The sequence below is a fragment of the Anopheles coluzzii genome, chromosome 3, assembly GCF_943734685.1.
Source record: "Anopheles coluzzii chromosome 3, AcolN3, whole genome shotgun sequence".
Taxonomy (NCBI): Eukaryota; Metazoa; Arthropoda; class Insecta; order Diptera; family Culicidae; genus Anopheles; species Anopheles coluzzii.
In genome coordinates, this window is record NC_064671.1 from 80103456 (window position 1) to 80126999 (window position 23544).

Genomic DNA, 23544 nt, shown 5'->3' on the forward strand with positions numbered 1-23544 from the left:
GCCGGCGCGTTTGCCCACGTCGGTTGGTGTTATAAATAAAGCCATGATCGTTTTGGAGCTGAGTGTTGGGAGAGGGTGCACATGAATTGGATATTGGTATTGGACATTACGCACCCTGCAAGCCTGCAAGCAAGTGGCAAGCAAAACGAAAATAAACATGTAAACGGGATATTAACACGTGGGCAATAATAAATCATTGCAAGGGGAACAACCGTGTGAAAAGACAGAAGTAAAACAGAGGCACCATAAGGGAAATGGGAAAAATATACCAAAAATAGAAATGTTAATAGAAACTAAGCATAAAGTATGATATAAAAAATAAGTATAGATAGAAAGAATGCCCCATATGATGATGATAGAAGCGTTTTATAAAATTATTATCTTTTTTTTGTAATATCTGAAAAATACAGATAAAATGCAGTAGTAGTTAATTGTGTTAATTTAAATTATATGTTAAAAGTTTTTTTAATGGACATAAAGACAAATTATTTCTTAGACGGTCTTGGAAGCCGCCAGAAGGTATGCAATATGTATATTAATTTTTCGATTTTAAAAACAATTAGTTTTCCTGGTTTTGTCGCCAGGCAATCTAATTGACAAATAAAACAAGATTACCTAAAATATATCAATATACAGTATAATGCTTCGAAAAAATATAAAAAATTGCATACCTTCAGGGGCTGGTACTTCAAGAAAAGGGTTTCTAACATCTGTTCTCATTGTATCTTCTTGCATAAATGATATCATATTGATATTATCATTTCATACCCCAAAATATATGATTGATATTGCTATGTAACATTAAATGTTCGTACACTTACGTATCACTTCAGTAGCAAAGCTGATTTTGTTCTACACATTGCATAAATGTAGGCGTTTGATTGACGAGAAAGCACTAGGATTTGGGAAAAGCATATCATTTGTATCGATTTGTCTTGTTTTAGAATAGGATTTTAAAGCAATTGCAGATACTCACTGTATTCCGCAGATTGTTGTTTTGAATCTGAAATAAAAGTTTTGTTAAAAGAGATTTGCTCCGCCTTGAATGTTAAACCGAACTACCAACGAAATTCGGATGTTAACAGCTGTCTTTACGATACTAAATCAGCAGCCACCAATTTAAAAATATTTATCTCAGAAATTTATTTACTTCCTCTCTTTCATACATACACACGTATGATCTCGGCAGAGCGTGCTGCATCAAACTATTTAGTGCGCACATTTTCTTTTCGTTTGATCAGTACAGGGAGAACACACTGCGCTGCGACTACTGTATAAATACGCTTTTCGTTTGATCTCTCTTGCTCTCTTTCTCTCTCTCTCTCTCTCTCTTTCTTTATCTCCGGGTGCGTGGACATGAAATGAGACTAATTCGTATATTAATCTGCTTCTCCATTCAACAACTGTTGCAGGTTAAATAGAATTGTTTGTTTTGAAATTATGTTTTATACTATTATCTTCAAATAAACAAATTAATAGTGTGCTAAAAACTAAAAACTTGCATGTTGATTCAATTTCTATCGTTTTTGCCTACTAAAAATGGTCGAAATAAAAAAGAATTTATAAAGAAGTGCATAGTTCATCTCTTTATCTACTTTCGGGTTTTTTTGCCATAAAATATGATAGTCTAGTTACTTCGCTTCTAACTTCGCTTCTTTTCCATTTGCACCACTCGCTGTTGGAGCTATTCCTTAGTACGAGTGTTTTGTTGTTCATTTCATGCTGCACCGGTCTCTGGTTTGCTTGCTCCTGTTTGTTCTAGATTTAACCCTAATACTTTTGATATAGTTGTCCCACCCTTCCCGCTAGCGAGAACAAGTGTGTGTGTGTGTGGAGAGTTTTCCATTGATGCTACACTACTAAACACGCGCCCGTCCGCACGTTCGTGTGTTTCGTGGTTGTGTTCTTTTGTTCCCAAACGTAAAAATAAAGATTCGCATGATTCGTTTTATCCTAATTCTTGTATGCGGGCTGTTTTGCTTTCTCCCTTGTTTAGTCGGTTCATGTGTTTTTTTGTTTGTGTCATATGATACAGTTGCTCATCTGCGCTTTTAATTTTTCGGCGCATTCTTTCTTCGCATTCCTTCGATTGTTTAGTTTTTTTTTTGTTAATTTTTTCTCTTACTTTTCAATATTTTACTAAGGACTTCCTAAGGACTTCTAAGTTATACTTTCTTCTGCTGTTTTTTGTTGTAATATCTCCTACTTTAGCTTCTCCACCGTCCAACTCGAACGCTATTCATGGCGGGGGAGTAGCTTCTCCTCGCCGCCGTCTCACAACACAAACAGGGGTTTGAAGTAGAAGTTTGGAGGGTGGGGTCATGTTACCTTAAATAATAGAGCGGCCACATAAAGTTCGCTTCCTTACAGAACTCACATTAATGAAATCGTGACAAACCAAGGGTTATGTATTGTTCTTCTAGTAATTATTTAAAAAAAAACAATGAACGTGAAAATGTGCGATTATGTTGAGTAAAACAAAAGAGGCAAGAATGGATGCACAAATTCCTATTTTCCTCTCTTCTAAACTAGTGTTAGCTGTTTCCACGTAGCTACAAAAATGCACTTTATATCCTAGTGGAAAAAAGAAAGGGCAAAAGAGCCTATTGCATGCATGGGGAGCCGTTTCCGTCGTCTCGCCATCTAACCGGTGTGGAATATTAAGTTACAACGTTGGAATCTCGTGACGGTCGGTACAAAAGTAACATAAAAAAGGTGATGAGGTAAACTAAAGGCAAATTAGTAGTACGAATAAAGCAGTCGTAGGATAACAGTTGTACGTTTGAGTTGATTGTGAAGTTCCACCGAGGTGTCGATTGCGATAAAAACGAGACACACTTAAGGCGGAAATCCATTAATGGCATTCGGAATTTCGCTCCCTACCATTCTATGAACCGGTCGGTAAACAGTTCACCAAGAAACGAGTGGGGAAATGAATTAAGCTAGCCGCTTAACAGGAAAGCATGCACACACAGGAGACACCAAGGTTGATAAACGCAACGCAGCGCCCGAATACTGAACTGGTAATCCCTATCGAATCTTCTCCTAATGGAAGGTGTTTGCGTCGAGGTGTGTGTGTGTGTGTTAAACCTACCCCATGCAATTATCTCGCCCTGGATGGCGGTGTGTATTTTACGGACTTTATCGAGGGTCGTCGTGCTATTTATGTTGTGGAGAAGAATGTGGATACACGTTAATCTAAACTAAACTTCTCTTCTTACCATCAACTTAATTGAACAGGAAAAAAATGGATTTCCAGTGAATATTGTTCAGTCCTTAGTTGCGTTGATTTGATGAAATCGATCCTTTTTTGTCCTGACGCTGAGAATGTGAGGACATAGTGTTGTTTGTGTGCAATTGTGCTATTGCCTCCTCCCTCGCCAATGCACAATTGAATGATATTTCCTTATCCAATACGACAGTTTGATGGAAGATGATTGGTAAAGTGAAGCCCTCGCTTATTACCCACTACTTAAGCAATTATAAAAAAGAACCTTGAACAACTGTGGCCGATACTCTTAGGACAAAACGATTTGCCACCGACAAAAAAAACAGGGACAAACAAGCACCGCGGGGAAGAAGAGCTGCTCCAACTGCACACGGGTGCGGCTGTAAACTAAATTAAATAAATTATCCCACCACAAAGAACCAGTGGCGCTGGAATGAAGTAGTGGTTTGTGGTGATGGTAGTGACTTCCGGAACCAGTAGCACGCGCCCCAGTGCTGCCGCGCACGAGTGGCAGGGATCGCACCAGCGCTACCATTGCGTGGAATAGTGGCTGCTGCAGGGGGTGCGTGCCCCACCAGCACACGATTGCATTAAAAGTAGTCATGATGGTAGCACTAAAAGTACTAGTAGTAGTAATAGAAGTAGTAAAATAAGTCTTATCTGTTAGCGCCATCTGTGGGCGGGTGCTGCTGCTGCTGCTGCTGCTGCTGTCATCGATTAGCTGCCGCTGTCAAACTTCCGTCTGCTGGACGACGTTGCTCCACTTGACCTTCTGTTGCTTCGGTTTGGCGGTCGCACCGGTACTGCCGGCGCTGGTCGAAGCGACACTGCCACCACCGGACGAACCACCGGACGACACGTTCGCCTGCGGTGGCGGGAGCTGATGATGATGATGCTGGTGATGATGATGATGATGGGGATGGAGGTGCGGGGGATGCTGCTGCTGCTGCTGATGATGGCTCTCCTCGTACTCGGAGTCATCGATCTCGCACAGCTGGGTGGAGAGATCACTGTTCGAGTGATTGGAGCTGTTCAGCGTGCGGGAATGGCTTAGCAGAGAGCTGCCTTCGTCTACACGAAAAAGGAGGTGGAAATGAGGACATTTGAAATCAGTAAAAAAAAATTGTTGTACAAAAATCACAAAAATGTTCTTGTATTCAATTGCAACCGCAATTGGTGGTCAAAACTTACCAGTTTTTAAAACTAAATCGATATCACTGGGTTCGCGACGGTTCCGGCGCGTTTGGGGAAAACCGTACGACTCGACGTCGTCGTCGTCCGACTCGACCAGCTGGTGCCGGCCGATCTCGAGCCCGTTCAGCGGCTTCCGGCCCGTCAGTGGCACATTTTCGCCCTCCGTTTCGCTCTGTATGTTATACTTCGGCAAGTAGCTGTTCGGATGACGCAGATAACTATCAGCTGTGAGGGGAATGCAAAACAAAAACAGAAAAAGAAAAGATCGATTAAAGGTAAGGTTTTTGCAGGAAAAAATGAATAGTATATGACTTGTTTCAATGTTCAAAAAGGTGAGCTTTGGAATGCAACTTACGTGTATTAACTTTTAAAGGCACTGCGGCGTTCCAGAAAAGGGTTAAAAAAAAAATCGATTTTGTTTGTTAGTGTTAATCTAATACATTTGGTAGTACTGTAGTACATTTTGCAGTTTTGAATGACGGCTGTAACGTATTCGTTAATTTCTTCCAAACTAGTCAACAGATGCAAGCTCATATTGAAGAGATCTTGAAGATCATCAAGATATTTGACAATGGGCAGCAGCAGGTAGCATGTGAATTATGAAGCATGTGTGACTCTAGATAGTCGAAGTCTCAACAAGCGAAAGTCATTTGTTCCTCTGAGTATGGAGACTCAAATCTAAGTGTGAGCATCATAGGAGGAGCTACTCTTTCTCGCACAAAAAGAACTAAACAAAGTATTATGGAGCAAAGGACATTGAAGTAACATCCAGAAAGGTATAAATGACAAAAACAATGGTGTGAAGTAACCATTTTGCAATAGAGAATAGTCGGTATAGAACTCCAAACGCTGGTATAATAACCTCAAAGTTGTTTAGGTTTAGGTGTTTAGGTCCCTTAACTAATATCTCATCAAATCTCCTCAAATCTCTCATCATTAAAGATCTTGGCAAAAAAGATTCACCTTGTCTGTCACGACATTCAAATGTTCTTCAATAAACCGCTACTTCTTCTGCAAAGGAGACTCCAAAAGTCCAGAAAATTTATATTTCTTGATGTCTGCTTACAATTTTAAACATAAGAGTTTGTGAATTCTGGAAGTGGAATCGGATATCGCACTGTTTATCTCAAAGTTTAGGTCGTAGATCAATTCCAAAAAGATTTTGGGGAAAAAAGGGTGTTTGGAGATAAAACCATAGATGCCAAAGAAAATAAGTACTTATTGGAATTCAATAGATGCACTACCTGTGTTAAATCTATAGTCTTCACTGTCTTCACTCTTCACTTACCTGTGTTAAATCTATAGTCTTCACTGCCACTGTCGAGCGGGTTCAGGCAGGATATGGAGGAGTTCTGCTCGAAGCCCAACGAAAGCGGCTGCTCACTCTGATCACACTCCGAGTCGTCCACGTACTCCGACTCGTTATCCTCGTTCAGCGTTTCGATGTCTCGCGTCGAATCTACCGGTCCTAGAACTGGGCGACAAAAGACCACACACATTAGAAGATATCGCCTCCTTTTTGCGTCCCTGTGTCCGGCTACTTACTCGGCGGAAGAAGACTAGCTTTCGGGTGCGATTCATTGCTTTCGTTGCTGTGGAAGCTGGACGAGTCCGGCACCTCGCTGCCCGGCACCTCCGTAATGTTCGGCAGCGGATGGTGCCCGCGCCCGACCCAATCGGAACAGTCCCAGTGGTAGGCGGCGGTGCTGCCGTTATGCGCCGGCCCGTCCTCGAAGCTGTGCGGTGGCATCAGCATCGTCGGCGAGTGCTGCGTGTTCAGCAGTCGGCCGGGCAGTATGCCCATCTGGGCCGGCTTTAGCTGCATCGGCGAAACACGCAGATGGGTGGTGGTGCTGGGATGTGGAGGTTGCTGCTGCTGGTGTTGTTGCTGCTGGTGTTGTTGCAGCAGCGGATCGGGCGATCCGCCCTGTCCGCGCCGCTTCAGATCGTTGTTGATCTTGTCGGTGAACGTTTGCAGCTGGATCTGTTCCGTCCACTTCTGCTTGTGCAGCGACTCGGTGTCGGAGGTGTTTGCGTTCCCACCACCACCGCCGCCGCCACTGTTCAGGTTGACCACCATCTGCTGCGTGCACGGTACCGTACCTTTGCGATACTCGGGCGGCACATTCTCCAGCTCATCGCCCGCCGAACCGTAGCTGCGCAGCGTGTCGAGATTGTTGTACTGCAGCATCGCGTTGCAGTTGTACAGATGGTCGGCCGCATTGTTGCTGCTCGGCGTGTATGAAACCGGCCGCTGGTCGCGCTGTATTTCCAGGTTGGACATCTTCGAGCCGCGCTTGTAGCCGGACGCCTCCGACACCGGGTTCAGCACGATGCCCTTGTTCGCCTCGTTGTTGATCTTCTCGTGCCGGCTCGAGCGACGCTTCTTGCGGCAGGCGCAGGTGACGCCCCACACCACCACGCTGACCAGCGCGAGCCCGACAATGCCCACCGCGAGGAAGAACAGATCCGACGACACCTTCTTGAACGCGATCGTCAGTGCGTTCGAGCTGAGCGGATCGCCACAGCTCGCCCCCGTCATCTCCGGTGGGCAGATGCAGCGGAAGCTGCCCGCCTCATTGATGCACGTCGCACCACTGCCGCACGGCTGTCGCTCGCACTCGTCGATGTCGGTTTCGCAGAACGTGCCCGAGTACCCGTGGCACATGCAGAGCGGCCCATCATCACCCTCCTCACACACACCGCCATTGCGGCACGGGTTCGGTGTGCAGAAGCGCCCGTAGTCGCACCGCTTGCCCGACATGCGCGCCGGACAGTCGCAGGTGTAGTTCCCGAACCCAACCTTCGAACACTTGCCCCCGTACAGGCAGGGCGAGGAGGCGCACGGGTTCTGGTCCTCCTTGCAGTACGGTCCCTTGAAGCGCGAGTGGCACAAACACTCGAAGTTGCCGCCCCCGATGTCCTTGCAGGTGCCACCATTCCAGCACGGCTGCGTGCCGCAAACGCCCAGCGGCACCAGCACCGACGCCGCGTCGCAGCTAAACTCCACGTTCGCGAACTGCCGCAAGCTTGCGACCGAGCTGGCACCCTTCATGTGCAGCGGCACCGGTATCTTCGACAGCCGTATATCGTCCATACACCCCACGAAGCCGCGCTGCACGTCCTGGAAGCCGAGCACGGTCGGGTGCTGCTTCACCTCCGCGCCGAAAAAGATATCGTCCGACTGGAGGTTCAGCACACCGTTCACGCCCGGCGCATTGCCCTGCGCCACGTGCTTCCCGTCCACGAACAGCTTCGCACTGTTGCCTTCCCGCTCGAGCCGCACCTCGTGCCACAGCCCGTCCGACACGAAGATGCTCGACACGCTCACCAGTCCCTCGCCCGACCCCAGATCGAACCGGTACTGGATCATCCCGTTCATGATCTCGAGCACATTGAAGTCCACCTTGCCCGCCGAGTACATGATGTTGCCGGTCGGCTGTACCGTGCGCAGCCGCAGCCCGAGCACCAGCTGGTCCTCCAGGTTTTTCCGCGCGATCTCCTTCTCGATGCGATAGTGCGCGTAGCTCTTGCCGCTGAACGACACCGGGTTGCGCGGCACGTAGCACGTCTCGTCGTGGCACAGCGTAATGTCCCGATCGCACTTCGGCCCGGCGAACCCTTCCCGGCACGTGCAGTGGTAGCCCTGGTCGGACGAGTCCGGAATGCACGTCTTGTACGGTGGGCAGGGCGCCTTCGAGCACTCGTTCACCGCGTGCTGGCACTTGTCGCCACCGTACCCCTCCCGGCAGGCGCACTCCATGCGGTGCGCGTGCCGCGCCGACACGAAGCTCGTCACGTCCGTCGACACCGGGTGGATCAGCTTCGCGTCCAGCACGATCCGGTCCTCGCACTCACCGTGGATGCAGTAGTTCGGCAAACACTTCGACTTGACCACCTCGTCGATTTGGAGCTTGGTCGCGTCCTCGATCTCCTCCAGATTCTCGTCGATCACGCGCCGTATCTCGTGCCCCGCGTAGAACCCGCCCGTCTGCCCGTTGCGCACGGTAAACAGCACGTCCAGGTCGCGGTTCGCATTGCGCCGCGCGCGCTCCGTCCCGTTGGAAAGCTCCCGCCGGGCGCGGTGCTGTATCAGGTTCAGGTCGTCATCGTTCGACGGCTGCACGGAGATGATGATGATGTCCTTGATCTTGCACCCGATCGCATTGCGCACCGAGCGGATGAAGCCTTTCCGGTGGCTCAGCACGAACGCTTCCGGCGACACCTTGAGGAAGCGGATCACGATCGCGTTCGCCAGCATCTCCTCGTTGATCAGCTCGACCGAAACCTTCACGATCGTGTACGCGGCGAACTTGCCGTCCGTGACGGTGACGTTCACGCGATAGTCGCCCACATCCAGCCGGGGGTACGCGTAGATGACGCCATCGTTGCGCGAGATGTTGAACAGATTTGTAGGCGAGTACAGCACACCGACCGTTGGGGCGAGCCCGTACGTAAGCGTATCGTACTGATCCTGGTCCGTCGCGTACACCTTCCCGATCACACCGCCCGGATACTCGTCCAAGAAGGAGTTAATCGCAATGTCGAGCGGCGTGATGACCGGCGGATACTGCGACTCCTCAATCACCTTCACCAGCACCCACGTGTCGGAGTAGAGCGGCGGCGTGCCGTTGTCAAACACGCGCACCTGCAGCTGGTAGCTGTCCCGGATCTTGCTGTTGAACCGCGTCGCCGTGCGCAGTATGCCGTCCTGCTCGATGCGGAACGCACCGCCCTCGTTCCCGGAGCGGAAGTCGAACGTGTACGGTGCCGCGTTCGGGGCCGTGTCCGCATCCGTCACGTCGAACTTCAGCAGCGTGTGGCCGATCTGTTTGTCCTCCTGCACGACGGCGGTGTAGTTTTGCTGCGTGAACACGGGCGGATTGTCGTTCGCGTCGGAAATTTCGATGTTCACCAGCACGTACGCGGTCAGCGTCGGCACGCCGTGATCGCGCGCCTGCACCTCCAGCACGTAGTTCGAGATGGACTCGCGGTCGAGCGTGCCGGCCACCGCGACGTACCCGGTGTCCTCCTCGATCGCGAACTGCTCCATCCGGTCGCCCCGCTCGATCGTGTAGCTGACGCGCCCGTTCTCCTCCGAGTCGAGGTCGTTCGCGCGCACCTGCAGTATGCGGTCGCCGCGCTGCGCGTCCTCCCGGATCCGGGCGCTGTACGAGTTCTGCGTGAACTGCGGATGGTTGTCGTTGCTGTCCGTGACGGAGATGTTGACCGTGGCGAGATTGCTGAGCGGCGGCGTGCCCCCATCCACCGCCTGTATCGTCAGGAAGTAGTCCTTCGCCCGCTCGTAGTCGAGCGTGTCGGCGAGCGACAGGACGCCCGTCCGGTTGTGGATGCTAAACTTCCGGTGCTCATTACCCCCAATGATGGAGTACGTAATCTCCGCATTGATGCCGGTGTCCTTCGACGTGGCCAGCACCTTCAAAATCTCCGACCCGATCGCATTGATCTCCGGCACCGACGCAAAGTAGTGCTTCGACGTGAACTCGGGCGGATTGTCGTTGATGTCCTGCACGTTGACGACGAGTGTGGCCGCGTTCGAGAGCGCCGGATGGCCCAGATCGGTCGCACTGACGGACAGGTTGTACAGTGCCTTCTGCTCGCGGTCGAGCGGTTTGGCGAGCGTCACGATGCCCGACTCGGGCGCGATGCGGAAGTGGTCGCGGTACGAGTCGAGGAACGCGTACTTGATCTTGCGATTGATGCCGATGTCGGCGTCCGTCGCGTGGATCTTCGTCACCAGCGTGCCGACCTCCGCGTCCTCCGGCAGCGTCACGCTGTACGGGTTCATCGAGAATTCGGGCGCATTGTCGTTCAGATCGGTAAGCGCTAGCTCGATCTGCGACGAGCACTCCCAGCCCGGATGGTCGCGGTCCTGCACGTGCGCCATCAGGCTGTAGCGGGACTGAGTTTCGCGGTCCAGCTTGCGTGCCGTCTTGAGGTGTCCCGTGTCCTTGTCCAGATTGAAGTCTTCCGCCCCATTGCCGGTCAGATAGAACCGTAGCCGACTGTTCGCCGGCTCGTCCATATCGTTGGCAAGCACCTGCAGTACGTGCGTGCCGGGGCGGGCCCCTTCGCTCAGCTGTTCGCGATAGCGATACTTCAAACAGTACGGTGGATTATCGTTCGCATCCAGCACCGTGACCGAGATGTTTGCTGTCGCCGTGTACTTGCCATCGGTCACGATCACCTTCAGCTCGTACTCGGCGATGCTTTCCCGGTCGAGCGCTTTCACCACGAACACTTCGCCACTGTTTTTGATCTGAAACTGGGACAGCGAATCGCCCGCGATGATGTAGTACTCGACCGCCGTCCGCAGCTCGACGTCCTTGTCGGTGGTGGCGATCTGCAGCACCACCGTCCCGGGCAGTGCGTCCTCGCTGACGCTCGCCTTGTACTGCCCCTCGCGAAACACCGGCGGACAGTCGTTGTAATCCTTCAGCCGCACGATCACGGTCGAGCGGGTCGTGTGCTTCGGCTGCCCGTTGTCCGTCGCCAGCACCTGGAACTTGTAGTCCTCGCGCTTCTCCTTGTCCAGCGCCACCAGCGTCGTGATCCAGCCGGTGTACGCGTCCACATCGAAGATGTTCACAATGTCGCCGACGTCCGGCGAGAGCGCATAGCGGATATCACCGTTGGAGCCACTGTCCGCGTCGCGCGCCGTCAGCTTCATGATCGAGCTGCCCTTTTCAATGTTTTCCGCGAGCGCGAACGAGTACGGGTTGCTTTCGAAGATCGGCGTGTAGTCGTTCTCGTCCTGCACGTGCAGCACGATCTCGGTGACGGCCGTTAGCGGTGGGCTCGAGTCCGTCTCGGCCAGGATCGCGATCAGGTGCGCATCGCGCACCTCGCGGTCGAGCGTTTTCGCCAGCCGCAGCTGCCCGGCGTCGTTGATCGAGAACTGTGGCTCTTCCAGCTCGTCCGACAGGATGCGATACCGGGCGGTAACGTTGCCGGACAGCTTCAGCCGCGTGATGACCGTGCCCGGGAGCGAGCTTTCCGACAGGAACAGTTTGCGGTCCTTCTTCTCGAACAGGGGCGGGTTTTCGGCCGAACTCATGACGTAGATGTCGATCGGGACGTCCGAGTAGAGCGAGGGCGTACCGCCGTCATGCGCACGGATAAAGAACTGGAACAGTTGGTTCTCTGTGTTGTTGGGAGTTTCGAATTTGAAGCGAAATAATAAATAATTATCAAAAACATGATGGTAAAAGTAACACAAATATTCAGAAATTCTTTTGCTAACATATTAATCAATTTTCTATAAAATTCCTGCAACTTACCCCACTGCACGGCACTCTTCTGCAGGTACAGGCCGCCCGTATTCTCGTCTACCCCGAACAGCTCCCGGATGCCGCTGTTCTGCGAGTCAAAGATCGAGTACTTCACCACCGCATTCTGGTTGTCGTCCGCATCGACCGCCCGCACCCGGTAGAACGTCGTGTTCACCGTCAGGTTGCCCTGGATGAGCGTCTTGTACTCCCGGTACTGGAACACCGGCTGATTGTCGTTCTCGTCGCCGACGCGCAGCCGCACCGTGCTGAACCCGGCCCGCCCGCCCGCGTCGACCGCCATCACCGGGATGTCGTACTGCATGCGCTCCTCCCGGTCGAGCTTTTTCTTCGTCACGATTTCGCCCTTCTCCTTATCGATCGAGAAGTATTCCTGCATGTCGTCGGAGATGATGGAGTACGCTAGCCGGCCGTACTCGCCAAAGTCCTTATCCGTCGCCTTGACCTGAGATAAAGCAAGGAAAAAAATGTGTGAAAAGGGAAAAAAGCTCCGATTAAAGCACGAAGCAAAGGCTGCTTTAAGTTTGGGACGGCTTTGCAGGTTCAAGATGCCGCTCACGAACGTAGCCGGTGTGTGCCGAGAGCATCGATTGCTGCCCGGAATATAAATAGCCTCAAATTAAGGCGAAGGTCAATTTGTTTGCTCATTTCACCGGAAAAGACTGGCGGATGTGAAAGTGTTAACAAAAAAAAAAGAGAGCTAATGACGGGGTTTTGCTTCTCGCAATACAAGCAGGGTCTAGTGAGAAAGTGAAACGGTACGTAAAATGGCACACAAAATAACACACAAAAATACACAGCGAAGGTGTTGCAATGTGACCTGATTTCACTTCCGACTGAACCGCAGATTCGATTCTCCTCCCTGCCGACATACATTGAAAGCGTTGGAAATGTCATTTTGTGGTCAGTGAGATAAAAACACCAATAACCACAGGTCTGCTAGCCAGTGCCAAAGTGGGGGTAGATTAAGAAAAAAAATGGTTTGTATTAAATTTGCTCACCATTTATGGTTTTTTCCCCAACTATTTCGGTTTCGTTTTCAATAATGAAGGTGTCTTTTCATTATTCGCAATAATAAAAAAAGGTTCGTCGCTTAGTATGAAATGGTAATGGGAGGAAAATTCAGTACAAATAATAACACCAGATACGGGGTTTAGTAATTGTACGTTCGAGTAGCATGCCAAGCTTAAAGTAAAATTGTACGAAACTCATTCGCCAAGAAAATAAATGCACGGTCTTTATGCCAGCGCGAACGTACGGGTGTCGGGTAACATTTTGATAGCATGCATTTAGGCGTTTCTTCCGTGAAGGCAAACCTTCCCCCATCGCCGAGCTCAGGCTCGGGCTGCAAGAAAACCGTTTCCCAGCGCTTAGCATAAATCAGCATTTTTCTCGTCATGCACACCTACGAGAGTTCACACACGCACACACACGCGCACACATAGGAGGGCGTTTAAACGGCTGTTGCAGGCGAAGGAAATGGTGCAGAAGACCGAACACCGACGAGTACGACTGGTACACGTCGACGACGTGTGGCTTAATTGCATCCAATTTGCATTCCTATTTTCTTTCGGAGCGAAACTTCTGTTCCGTACGTCGGTACTACTAATGCGTCGATGTCGGGTTTTCGGGGCGGCAGAGATACGTACTCACATATCCACAAACGAAACACACAGTTCCCAAATGTGCCTCTTACCCTGATTTTGTTTGAGACCACTATTAAATTGCAGGGATTTGGTTTTTAGGAGATGGGAGCGGTGAAGTTTGTAATTTCTGTTTCGTGCTCTGGTGGTAGTGGTGCTGCAGTTGCAGACCTCGTCCTCCCAAAAAAACAGACAGCTGAAAATGTAGATTTATGTGTTTCTAGCTGTGAGCGAAACGACTCCTAATATTATATCTTTATCGTGTACCATTGGGCATGCTACAAAAGGGGTTTCCTCCGGGATTGAGTTCGGGAAGAAGTTCAACTTTATAAACAGGTAGATAATTTAAAGCCACTTGATCGTACATTCGCAAGGGAGGCTATCAAGGTACGACTCGGGAGTGAAACTACTTAATCAGTTTAAATACCAGCTTGGGACTGGCTTTAGGAAGGTGTTGTTTTAAATGCTTCCCTCTCTATTAAATTCCTAACACGTCATTCTGAAACCAGATTTAAATGTAAGAAAGAGGTGTTTTCTAATAAAGAGGGCATATTTGCCATAAAGAAATTGAAGAATTTAACTAGTAATTTAAAAACAACGAAAATAATGTCCAAACATATATGCTATAAAAAAATAAAATAATTGCTTTAAGCGCCTAGATTTATGCAATTTGTGTTACAAAATTCACCTTCCAATGAGCTAATGCCTGATTGTTACTACTGCAGGATCTGTGTTTTAATTATGATTTACAAAATTATAATTAACACAAATGGTGTTGCGTTGCGGTTACGGTTTACTGGAACGAGCATGGTTTCGGTATGTTTCCCTACTCAAGAACTATCCTCTAGCCGTTCGGTTAAACAACGAACAAGCGTGAGATTGTTTTCACTTCCCAACCTTTGCGCCAAACGTTACCCTATACCGTACGGGGGATGTGGTTGTTCCTCGATGGCTACCCGACGAACCGCTCAATCAGCAAACAGCGGAGCGGAGAAACTTGCGCAAACTTTGGGCGAAGCCCACGCGCTACCGTTGTTGTTTCGGCTTCGGGAATTCGCGGCGCTTTTAACATAAATTAAAGCAAACGATGTACGGTGCTTCCCATCCTGCGGGATTGCATGGGATTTGTACGGTGGCAAGCATCAGCAAGTGAATTGCTTGCGAAATTAGGGCACCGGATAGGGCTCGAAAATGAGATACACCCGCTTCCGTTCAGACGGGTTTATGGTTGAAGCATGTTTTTTCCCAAACCCCGGAGATTGGATGGGCTGGTCTTACCGTTGTTACGAGCCGCCCGGCCAGCTGGTTCTCGTCCACCTTCGCATCGTAGAACATGTGCTCGAACACGGGATTGTGCAGGTTAGCCGGCAGGATGGTGATTTTGACGCGCGTAAAGCTGGTGTACACGCCGTCCGTTACCGAGACGTTCAGGATGGATACATGCTTCTCGGCAAAGTTCTGCATGTTGACCAGCGTGATGATGCCGCTCACCGGATCGATCCCGTACGTCTGCAGCTCGTTGCCCTGGGCAATCGTGTACACGAGCCGATCGTGATCGATGTAATCCGGATCGGAGGCCGACACGACCGTCACGAACTGGCCGCGGGATGCGTGCTCGGACAGGACGCATGAGTACGACGGCTGCTCGAACTTGGGCGGGTTATCGTTCATGTCCATAACTGGAGTGTGGGAAAGAAAAGTTGAAGGAAATGGTATGGTTATTAAACAAATGTATAGAAAAAATATATATTTTAAAAACTTTTATGGCAAAAGTATAAAATTTGCCTAAGCTGATTTTTGGTTGAATGTTAAAAAAATAAAATAAAAGATAAAAGTTTTTTTTTTATAAATATTGAAATCAAGTTTAACACAAAACTAATGCAACAATCAACACAACTTAGACTTTTATCCATTATATATTAAAACATATATCGAAAAGAAAAGACATAAGAACCAAAGTAATTCGTTTTGTATACCTTTAGGCGCTTACCAGGTAAAAACAAGTTAGAATTTTTGTTTTGCCATAAAACATTATTTGCATAGTTTAAGGCGCTTATTACCTTTAGGCCTAATTTGAGTTAACAATTAACAAAGACAGCAAAGATTGAAATTATTTTGCATACATTTAGGCATTTTAGCATTGGGCATTTATGATTAAACAGATTTACTATAGTTGAGAAAATAAACAACTCAATTTAAAATTTCCAAGTTCCAGATCCAATTTGTGAAGTTAAAAATGAAAAAAAAGCATTAAAACAGATAATGATTACACAATGAAACGACATCAGGTCTAGTTAGTACTACACCACTAATTTTCCTTCAACCACACAAACTCCCTGTACCTAACCTACGCTACACGTATGGCCCCGAACACAAAAGCACCCTGGAACTAAATCAAAACAAATGTTTGTCACCCCTTCCCCGCCATTACCTGACACCCAGACGTGGGCAGTGGAGCTCAGGCTCGGTACGCCCTTGTCCGACGCAACGACGGTAAAGTGATGGTGGCTGAGCGTTTCGTGGTCGAGCGATTTCTTCAGATAGATCACCCCGTCCGCCGGGTCCATGTGGAAGTGTTCGGAGGTGTTCTTGGAATCCGTCTGCAGTGCGTAGTTGATTACCTGGTTGATACCTGCAGGGTTGGACGGGAAGGAAAAACAAAACAAAAACACAGAAAAGGTGACGTACGAGTGGTACAATGTTAGCAAATTTGTAACCAGTGCTACCGACATGCTTAATTAAAACGATGAGCAACAGAGCGCACGGAGCAGAGACATGGGGAGCTGAGAGGGGCGGATGATGCGGTCCCGTGTCAAATAAAACGATTGAATGAATCCTTTAGCAGCTGCTTTTCGTACGACGTTGGAAAAGATTTTTCCCTTTTTTGTGTTTGTTTTTTTTCTTCGTTTGTCGTATGGGATTGCTTCCACCGAAAGATCTTCTACGCCGTAGCTACGGATGGCACTGGTTTGGGAAGCAGAACGGCAACCATTCGTATACGGAATGCCACTCAAGTGCTTCGCCCACAAGCGCATCCTCTCACACGTAATGGTGGTGCGTGGTCGAGAGTAACGTTCTTCACCGTGCACCGGTGGTCGTGGTGCCGTCTCGATTGTGGTGCTGCACGGCTCGAGTGTGACGGAGTTCTCATTAGATAAGTACCCGAAGCGGCGAAGAAGTACGCCCGACATGTCGATGATGCTTCTGCCAACTCGTTCCCCGCGGTAATGATGATTATGGTGATAAAAGAAGTCGACCAAAGCGAACCCCCCCAAGTGCCAGTGCGAGATATGTGGCGCTTGGGTTAGAACTGGTTCTCACCACTTGGGGATTTACTTGGAATCGTGTTGGCAGCATATGACTAGGTAAATGACTTATAATGATCCAACTGGAACTGCACGCCCGGAGAACATTTCTCGCTCTCTCTCTCTCTCTCTGGGACGAGTAGGCGCAATTCTAATGAGTTATTTTGCTCTAAATCATAATTGCACACATATTTAAGGAGCAGGCTATGTTTCGTATAAGTAAAAGCAACACGGACAATTTAAATTAAGATTGAAAGGGACTGTTATCAACCCGGAACACCTTGCGCGGAACGTAATGAGTACAATCTTGACGTATCACGCGCTTGGTATCAATTCTCGTTATCCAGCTGGATTCTTTCTGGAACTTCTCTGGGCAGCGGCGAGTAAGAAACCGGGATGAAAAATCAATTCACGGACAGGTGTGCCTTACCATCCCACTGGAAATGGTTTGTAATTGAAGTTAATAGCCGGCGACACCGACAATATCGTACTTCCGAGCATCGCCACACAGCGCAACGAGCAAAAGGAAGCTGCCAATCATTAGGACGGATCTTTCCGACGGGACCGACCGGGGATCGGACGTTTTGGACGTTGCGATGAAACTCATCAATCATTTCTGCGTCCACGGCGGGACCAGAAAACGGACCAAATTCCATCGGGATGAAAATATTGTCCTTTTACGAAAGTGTAAAAGAAAAAAAGGAAATAAAAAAGACTGGAAATCCTTGCTGTCCTTGGACTTTTGGTTTTGTTACAGGAACACGAAGTCCATGAGGAGATGGTTGCTTTTTTTGTTGCGAGCAATCAATGTCAACGAATCTCTTGTGGACATGTGGCTTTGTGGGATTTTGCTGAAAGGTCCGGCCAGTATCACCGGGAATGGAATGAGACATTCCGTTCGCCTAATAGAGCTCCATTATTGTTCGGAGGGCAACAGCAAAAAAAACTCCCCGAAACTCACTCACACACAAGACTGAGAGGCAGGATCCAATATCCTGAGGTCCTGCTGCCACCGGTTCACACGCTAAACGTAGGATTCGGGCAGGTGCAGGTGTGACGGGCAAGGCACATCTTTACGGCTGTCGCACGGGTGGGACTTACCGGTGTCGTTATCCTTTGCCTGCACCTTCAGGATGGCCGTACCGAAGGGGGCCCGCTCGGACACGGTGATGTTGTAGCTGTCCTGCTCGATTTCCGGCGGGCAGTCGTTCACGTCCTGCACCAGCACCGACACGGGCACCTCGGCCGACACGCCCGACACGCTGTCCGTGGCTCTAATTAAAAGTTCATAAGTCTGCCGCCGCTCGTAGTCCAGCTCGTCCACGACGTAGATGGCACCTTTTGGGATTGGGTGGGAGATTTTTTTTTATTACATCCGGAAGAGCGACGTGTGGTGGTGCAGGGAAGATATCGTCGTCGTCGTCAGCATCATGGTGTCAGCAGCGTTGTCAGTAGCGTTGAGCAAAAGGAAAAACAGAAGAAAATGGACGATATGAAGGAAGAGAGAGAGAGCAAAGAAGAAACACATTAAATATTAAGATTATTATATTTTTTTTTGCTGTTGCAAAAAGCACACACTTTTATAAGGATGATTATTTGCGAACCGTCTCTTAGCAGGCAATTTCAGCGAGACGGTTTACAACACAGTAAGAAGGGTGCAGAGAGAACGACTATATGTGCAAATATACGGTTTCATGCCACTTTGCAAGCCACAACATAAAACAAACCATTCCGTAACATGCTGGAGACCCGGGGCGTCTCGGTGAGGTTTGACGGGTGAGGAGGAAAAGGGGAGGAAACGGTATGCCTGGGAGAATGACTTTTCCTCGGTGAGCGATACGAACAGGTGGTTAAGGGACTGGACCGACATAAACGCAGCACTAGCACTTTACAGACCACTGCCGCCATGCCACACACCTTGCCGAAAGGTGGGTGCAAAATGCAAATAACACTTTTGTACATTTTTGAGCGCCCACCGAGAATAAATTGTGTGTTTCGCCAATACTCATCATACACACTGCGGCGCGGGCATGCAGGCGCCGGAAGATGCAAGCCAGTGGAAAGGGAAAGCTATCAGGCAAAGGTTTAAATTAACGTGCGCTTTCGTACGGGAGGTTCACACTGTGCACGCTGAAAGCTACATATTTCTCAAAATAAATGATGGCAATGCTGTAGTAGAGAGAGAGCGAGAGCGATGGAGTAGAGGGAAAGAATGGGAGTGAACCCGTCCTGTGCACATTACCATTCAGCAGTGGGTGTGCGCGGCACACCTTTGCTGAATTGAGCGATAAAAGTGAATTTATAAATTTAAAACACAAACACAGCAGCGAACCTGGCGTTAGCAATGAACGAAAAACGATAAACGCAAGTAATTGCATGCAAATTAGTGGCCTGCCTGCGAGGATCGTGCACAGGCGCCCGGCAGTATGCGAATTCAGCGTCGGGCTGACAGTTAACATTTTAATGCGATTTTTTGAAGCATAAAGCGAGCATTAATTATTGATTGCACGCTGCGAACTCAAATAGCAGTTTGATTTGTTTGTGAAAAAACACGTTGGTGCACTAAATAAACAAATCCGCCAGCGGTAGTTGTGTAAGTGGCTTTCCACTTTGAGTATTTTCAATCGCCTAAAGGTATGCAAATTATTGATTCACTACCTTTTGAATGGAAATTAGCGTTTCACCTAAATTTAATATTTAATTTATTCATTATAAATATTCTATTTAATTTTTTAATTCGGTTTTTTAGTTAATTTAAAAAAAACTCAAAATACTGCCAGCAACGTTTCTGAAAATATGCTTTTGATGGAACGTTACGTTCGAATTAATTATAAAATTATTTTTTAATCTAATTGTGTAAGTGGCTTCCATATTAGAGTATTTTCAATCGCCTAAAGGTATGCAAATTATTGATAAACTACCTTTTTAATTCAAATTAGCGTTGCACCCAAATTTAATATTTAATTTATTCATTATAAATATTCTATTTAATTTTTTAATTCGGTTATTTAATTAATAATGTAAAAGCCTCTAAATATTAGCCGGCATCGCGAATAAATGAACACATTTTAACAGTCGTTTAAAGTTCATTTTGGTTTAACCGAGTTCATTTGTTGTTCATTTCTGTTAAAATAAACGATCGTCAAAACAGTTAACGACTGCTCGATATCGCATATAGGCAAACACGGGGAAAAAATTCGAGCAGTCGTTTGTTTAACGACGGCATAGGACCAGTCGTTAAAATTAACAAATGAACAAATGAAATTAACAATGTGTTCGCGATGCCAAATTCTAGCAATTTTAAACGATTCTGGTTAATTTTTAACGACTGTTAATTTTAAACCATTCCTTTCGCGATGCGAGCTATTGTCACCGACGATTCTTATAACATGCAACATTTGATTGAACGATACATTCGATGTTAATAGTAAACTTATTTTTAATCAAATGATATTTAAAAATAAACATAATTGAATAATTATCAAATGCAATTTCTTGCAAACAGGAATTTAAGCAGTAAATTTATTTAATTTTATTTTCATTGCATTGCTAGTAAAACAGGAAGCTCCCAATCAGCCATATGTAAGTAATTTTAATTGCTTTATCATTCATGCCATTAACATTTAAATGAAGCGTTTACACAAAACATCCTAACCGTGCATTAGAGAAAAGTCATAAATTTAGATGCGGTTTCTTTGCAGTGTTGTTTTTCTTCCCAACATCACAGGATATTTGTCACACTAAAATTCCCAAATCGTCGCACCTAAAGCAACAAAAAACCTACATAAAACTAATTGTTTCCATTCCGGAAACCACTTCATTCCCCCAAGCCGGACTGTAGCCTCACGGCACGAACCGCATTGCATTTCCGAAACAATCTCATCATCATTCCTCCTGCACTTGGTTCCCCTTTTCGGCTGGAATGCTGCAGTAGACGAAACGCGTAGCCCTGCCGAACGAGCGTGTTTAGTCTATTCTGCACCATTACCACAGCAAGGAGGGGCGCGCACGTGAGCGAAGCCACACCTTAGGAAGGTGTTTATGTATTATCATTATGGGAAACGCATAGTTTGTGGTTTTCATACGCTCGGTTTTGCGGGTTCAGGGTAACCGGCGGGTTGATCGTAACGGTGTGGCCGTTTTTCCAAACACAAAATGCGTACGTGATTTTCCGCCCGAAATGAAAGTGTTGCCCCATGAACCGCTGTACGCTGCTGTACGCAAAAGCAATGCTCCAGTTTCATTTCCCAATTTGTTCGTCGGAGGGTTTTTCACACCAAGCCACACTTAGGCGTGATGTGCGTGGCTCCACATTAACACTGTGAAATCGAAATTGACCACTGCGAGAGTATGTATGTATGGGTGTGTGTGCGTTTTCCAAACAGTTTGTATACTGTCGACCCAAAACCAAACGAAAGTGATAGCTTGTCGGCTGTACACACGGTGCGCGTCCCAGGCCAATGGATTTCCCCAACCAACTCCCCGAAACGATGTGCTCGAACATCTCATTATAGTGTGGCAGATCGGTTGGAAAGTGTACTTTAATGCACTTCCCTGCGTGCATACGAACCAGTGTGCTCATGGTGGTTACTTATTGCAGCAAACTAATTGCCAAACGGATCGAAATATCGAATTCGAAAAGCTTCCGGGAAACGAGATATCAATTTATTTGAATATATTGGTGTCCGCCAAAAAGAGAGAGAGAGAGGGAGGGAGGTCGGTGTGTGAGAGAAGAGTGCAGATTGAACATAAAACATGCTGTGCAAATAAATTAGAAACAGCCGGGATGATGATTTCGCATGAATATCGAGGGTGAAACGGATGATTGTAGTTTGATGGTTTCAAAAATGTTGTGTTTTTGGGAGGTCGATCGGAAGCAATTCTCGGCTGCATAATTTGTGCGATAGGGACATGCCGTATCGGAAAGGGGTAGCTATTTTAATGAGTCGGGACCTGCTCATTTTTAGTCGGTTGCCGTACAAACGAGTATGTGGCGGGGTTTCGGGAAATGAAACGAGCTGGTTTCGAGATAATGATGTGAGAGAGTTCTGGCTACCAATCGTTGATTAGTTTCAACCAGATTTTAAAGAAAATCAAAAGCTAATAGAAGCTAGTTAAAATTACAGAAAGTTATTCAATACATGCTAACGATTTATTTGAATTTGAAACATGGTCAAATATCGAAATGATTAAAAGATGAATTATTTTAGATGAGTTATACCATTAAAGGAACTATTTGAAGTTTTATTACCATTACAACTGCAAACCCTTTAAAGCATTTTAGTTAAGCTTGCCTAAATAGTACTGTTAATAGTATCTTTTAGTATGCATAGGAATATCACTTTTTAAATATTTGTTGTATTAAATAACGATATCAAATGCAAACAATTTCAGGTATAAGGCAAGAAGAAAAAGTAGCGCCACACTCTCTGATGCTCTGATGCTATCGACCTAAGGCAGCATCTATCAGATAGTGTTCGTTATCATATTTGAAACACTTTACTTTTTTCCATTATCAAAAGCTTCAAAAGATCTTCAAAAAGCTTCAAAAATAACTATACAAGTTAATACAGAAAAAATCGGGAAAATCCTACAAATATTCCAATTGCTTCTGAAAGGTTCTCGCTGCTTCATGTGATCAATACGATCGCACAAACTTCAAACGAACCAAACCGCTGTGCGGAAACTCCAAACAAATTTGCGTTTCGTTGGCTTTGGTTGTGCAATTTTACTGCTTTGTTCGAAATAAGAATATTTTGCTCGCCGATTCTATGGGTGTGTTGGCTTTTTTTTTTTTACTTTATTGTTGTAACGTGTGTAAGCCGGATTTGGCAGAAGACCCAGTCACCGCGCACAATGCTTCAATCAACGAAATCATTCATCTGTTTTACCACCCATATCGCGTATGATGCGTGGGCGTGAGAGGATTTAACAGAAATAGGAATAAAAAGGGGATGGACGGAAAAATGCACCGTTTTTCCAACACCGCACGCGTTTGAATATCGATTAAATCTCGGAATCGGAATCTTTTTTTTTCTTTTGGGCCCGCGCTCCCTTTTGCCCCTCGTTTTATCGGCGTTTACGCATCGTAATGGAGATTCTCGTTTTAAGGGCTTTCAATGGGCTTTCATTGTATTGGGGCGGTGTGTCGTTGCATTTTTTTTTGTGCCATTTTTGTGTTTCCCCGATACTGATCGCCATCATTTTCACACCAAAAACACATGCCTATTTCTTTGTTTGAGTGTTTTTTAAGTCTATGTAGGGGGTATCATGTATTTTTTGTCTGTCCAGACTGCATTTTCTTCCATTTAGGCGTGGACAAAGCGACAAGGAATTAAAGTGAAAAGAAAGCCAACGCATAACTACATATTTATTTACGAATATTTACGCAATGGGGTGAATGTTGATAACGCGAGTGTCTGGGTTAGTATATTTTCAGTTTTTCAGGCTTCAAATATTAAAATGGGAAATTGTTTACGATGCTAGTTCTATTCGAGAGGGGATTAAACAAAATATTAGATATTCTTTAGCGCACACACTTTCATAGGCTTACTCAAAGTCCAGAGCCATTCCACTGTGAATTGGTCTCCGTTTGAGCTTTCATCGCACGCGATAGATTTCCACAAACTATGAAAAGGGGTTTTGTTACTCACCGCTCTGCATTTAAATCTTGCTCGAGTGTTCCAACAAACCACGATATGTCAACCTTATCGCGTGAGTAGCGAACCAACAACAAAAAAAAAGCCCCGAAAAAAGGACATAGAACGCAACTGGTTCGACGATCAAAACACCACACTCGCAAAATCCGGACCGGAAAGTTAATTCCGGTGCAATTCCGGGGATCATAAAATCGCACAATGGCA

At 47.0% G+C, this 23544-nt stretch overlaps 1 protein-coding gene across 9 annotated transcripts in view; it reads right to left on the reverse strand.

The window, feature by feature from the left end:
* Positions 1–1118: 1118 nt before the first annotated feature.
* LOC120957438 (fat-like cadherin-related tumor suppressor homolog) overlaps positions 1119–23544 on the reverse strand; it is a 258528-nt gene continuing 236102 nt past the window's right edge. For 8 of the 9 annotated variants that reach the window (XM_049609724.1, XM_049609728.1, XM_049609727.1 and 5 more), the window contains 9 exons: positions 17783–18019; positions 15808–16008; positions 14655–15055; positions 11725–12178; positions 5969–11587; positions 5712–5897; positions 4779–4799; positions 4421–4648; positions 1119–4300 (listed from right to left, as the gene is read on the reverse strand). In XM_049609724.1, the coding sequence (XP_049465681.1) occupies positions 3960–4300; positions 4421–4648; positions 4779–4799; positions 5712–5897; positions 5969–11587; positions 11725–12178; positions 14655–15055; positions 15808–16008; positions 17783–18019 (7688 nt within the window). In that variant the 3' untranslated portion in view covers positions 1119–3959. The remainder of the gene's footprint in view (positions 4301–4420; positions 4649–4778; positions 4800–5711; positions 5898–5968; positions 11588–11724; positions 12179–14654; positions 15056–15807; positions 16009–17782; positions 18020–23544) is intronic. The other variant, XM_049609730.1, reaches the window with a different exon arrangement.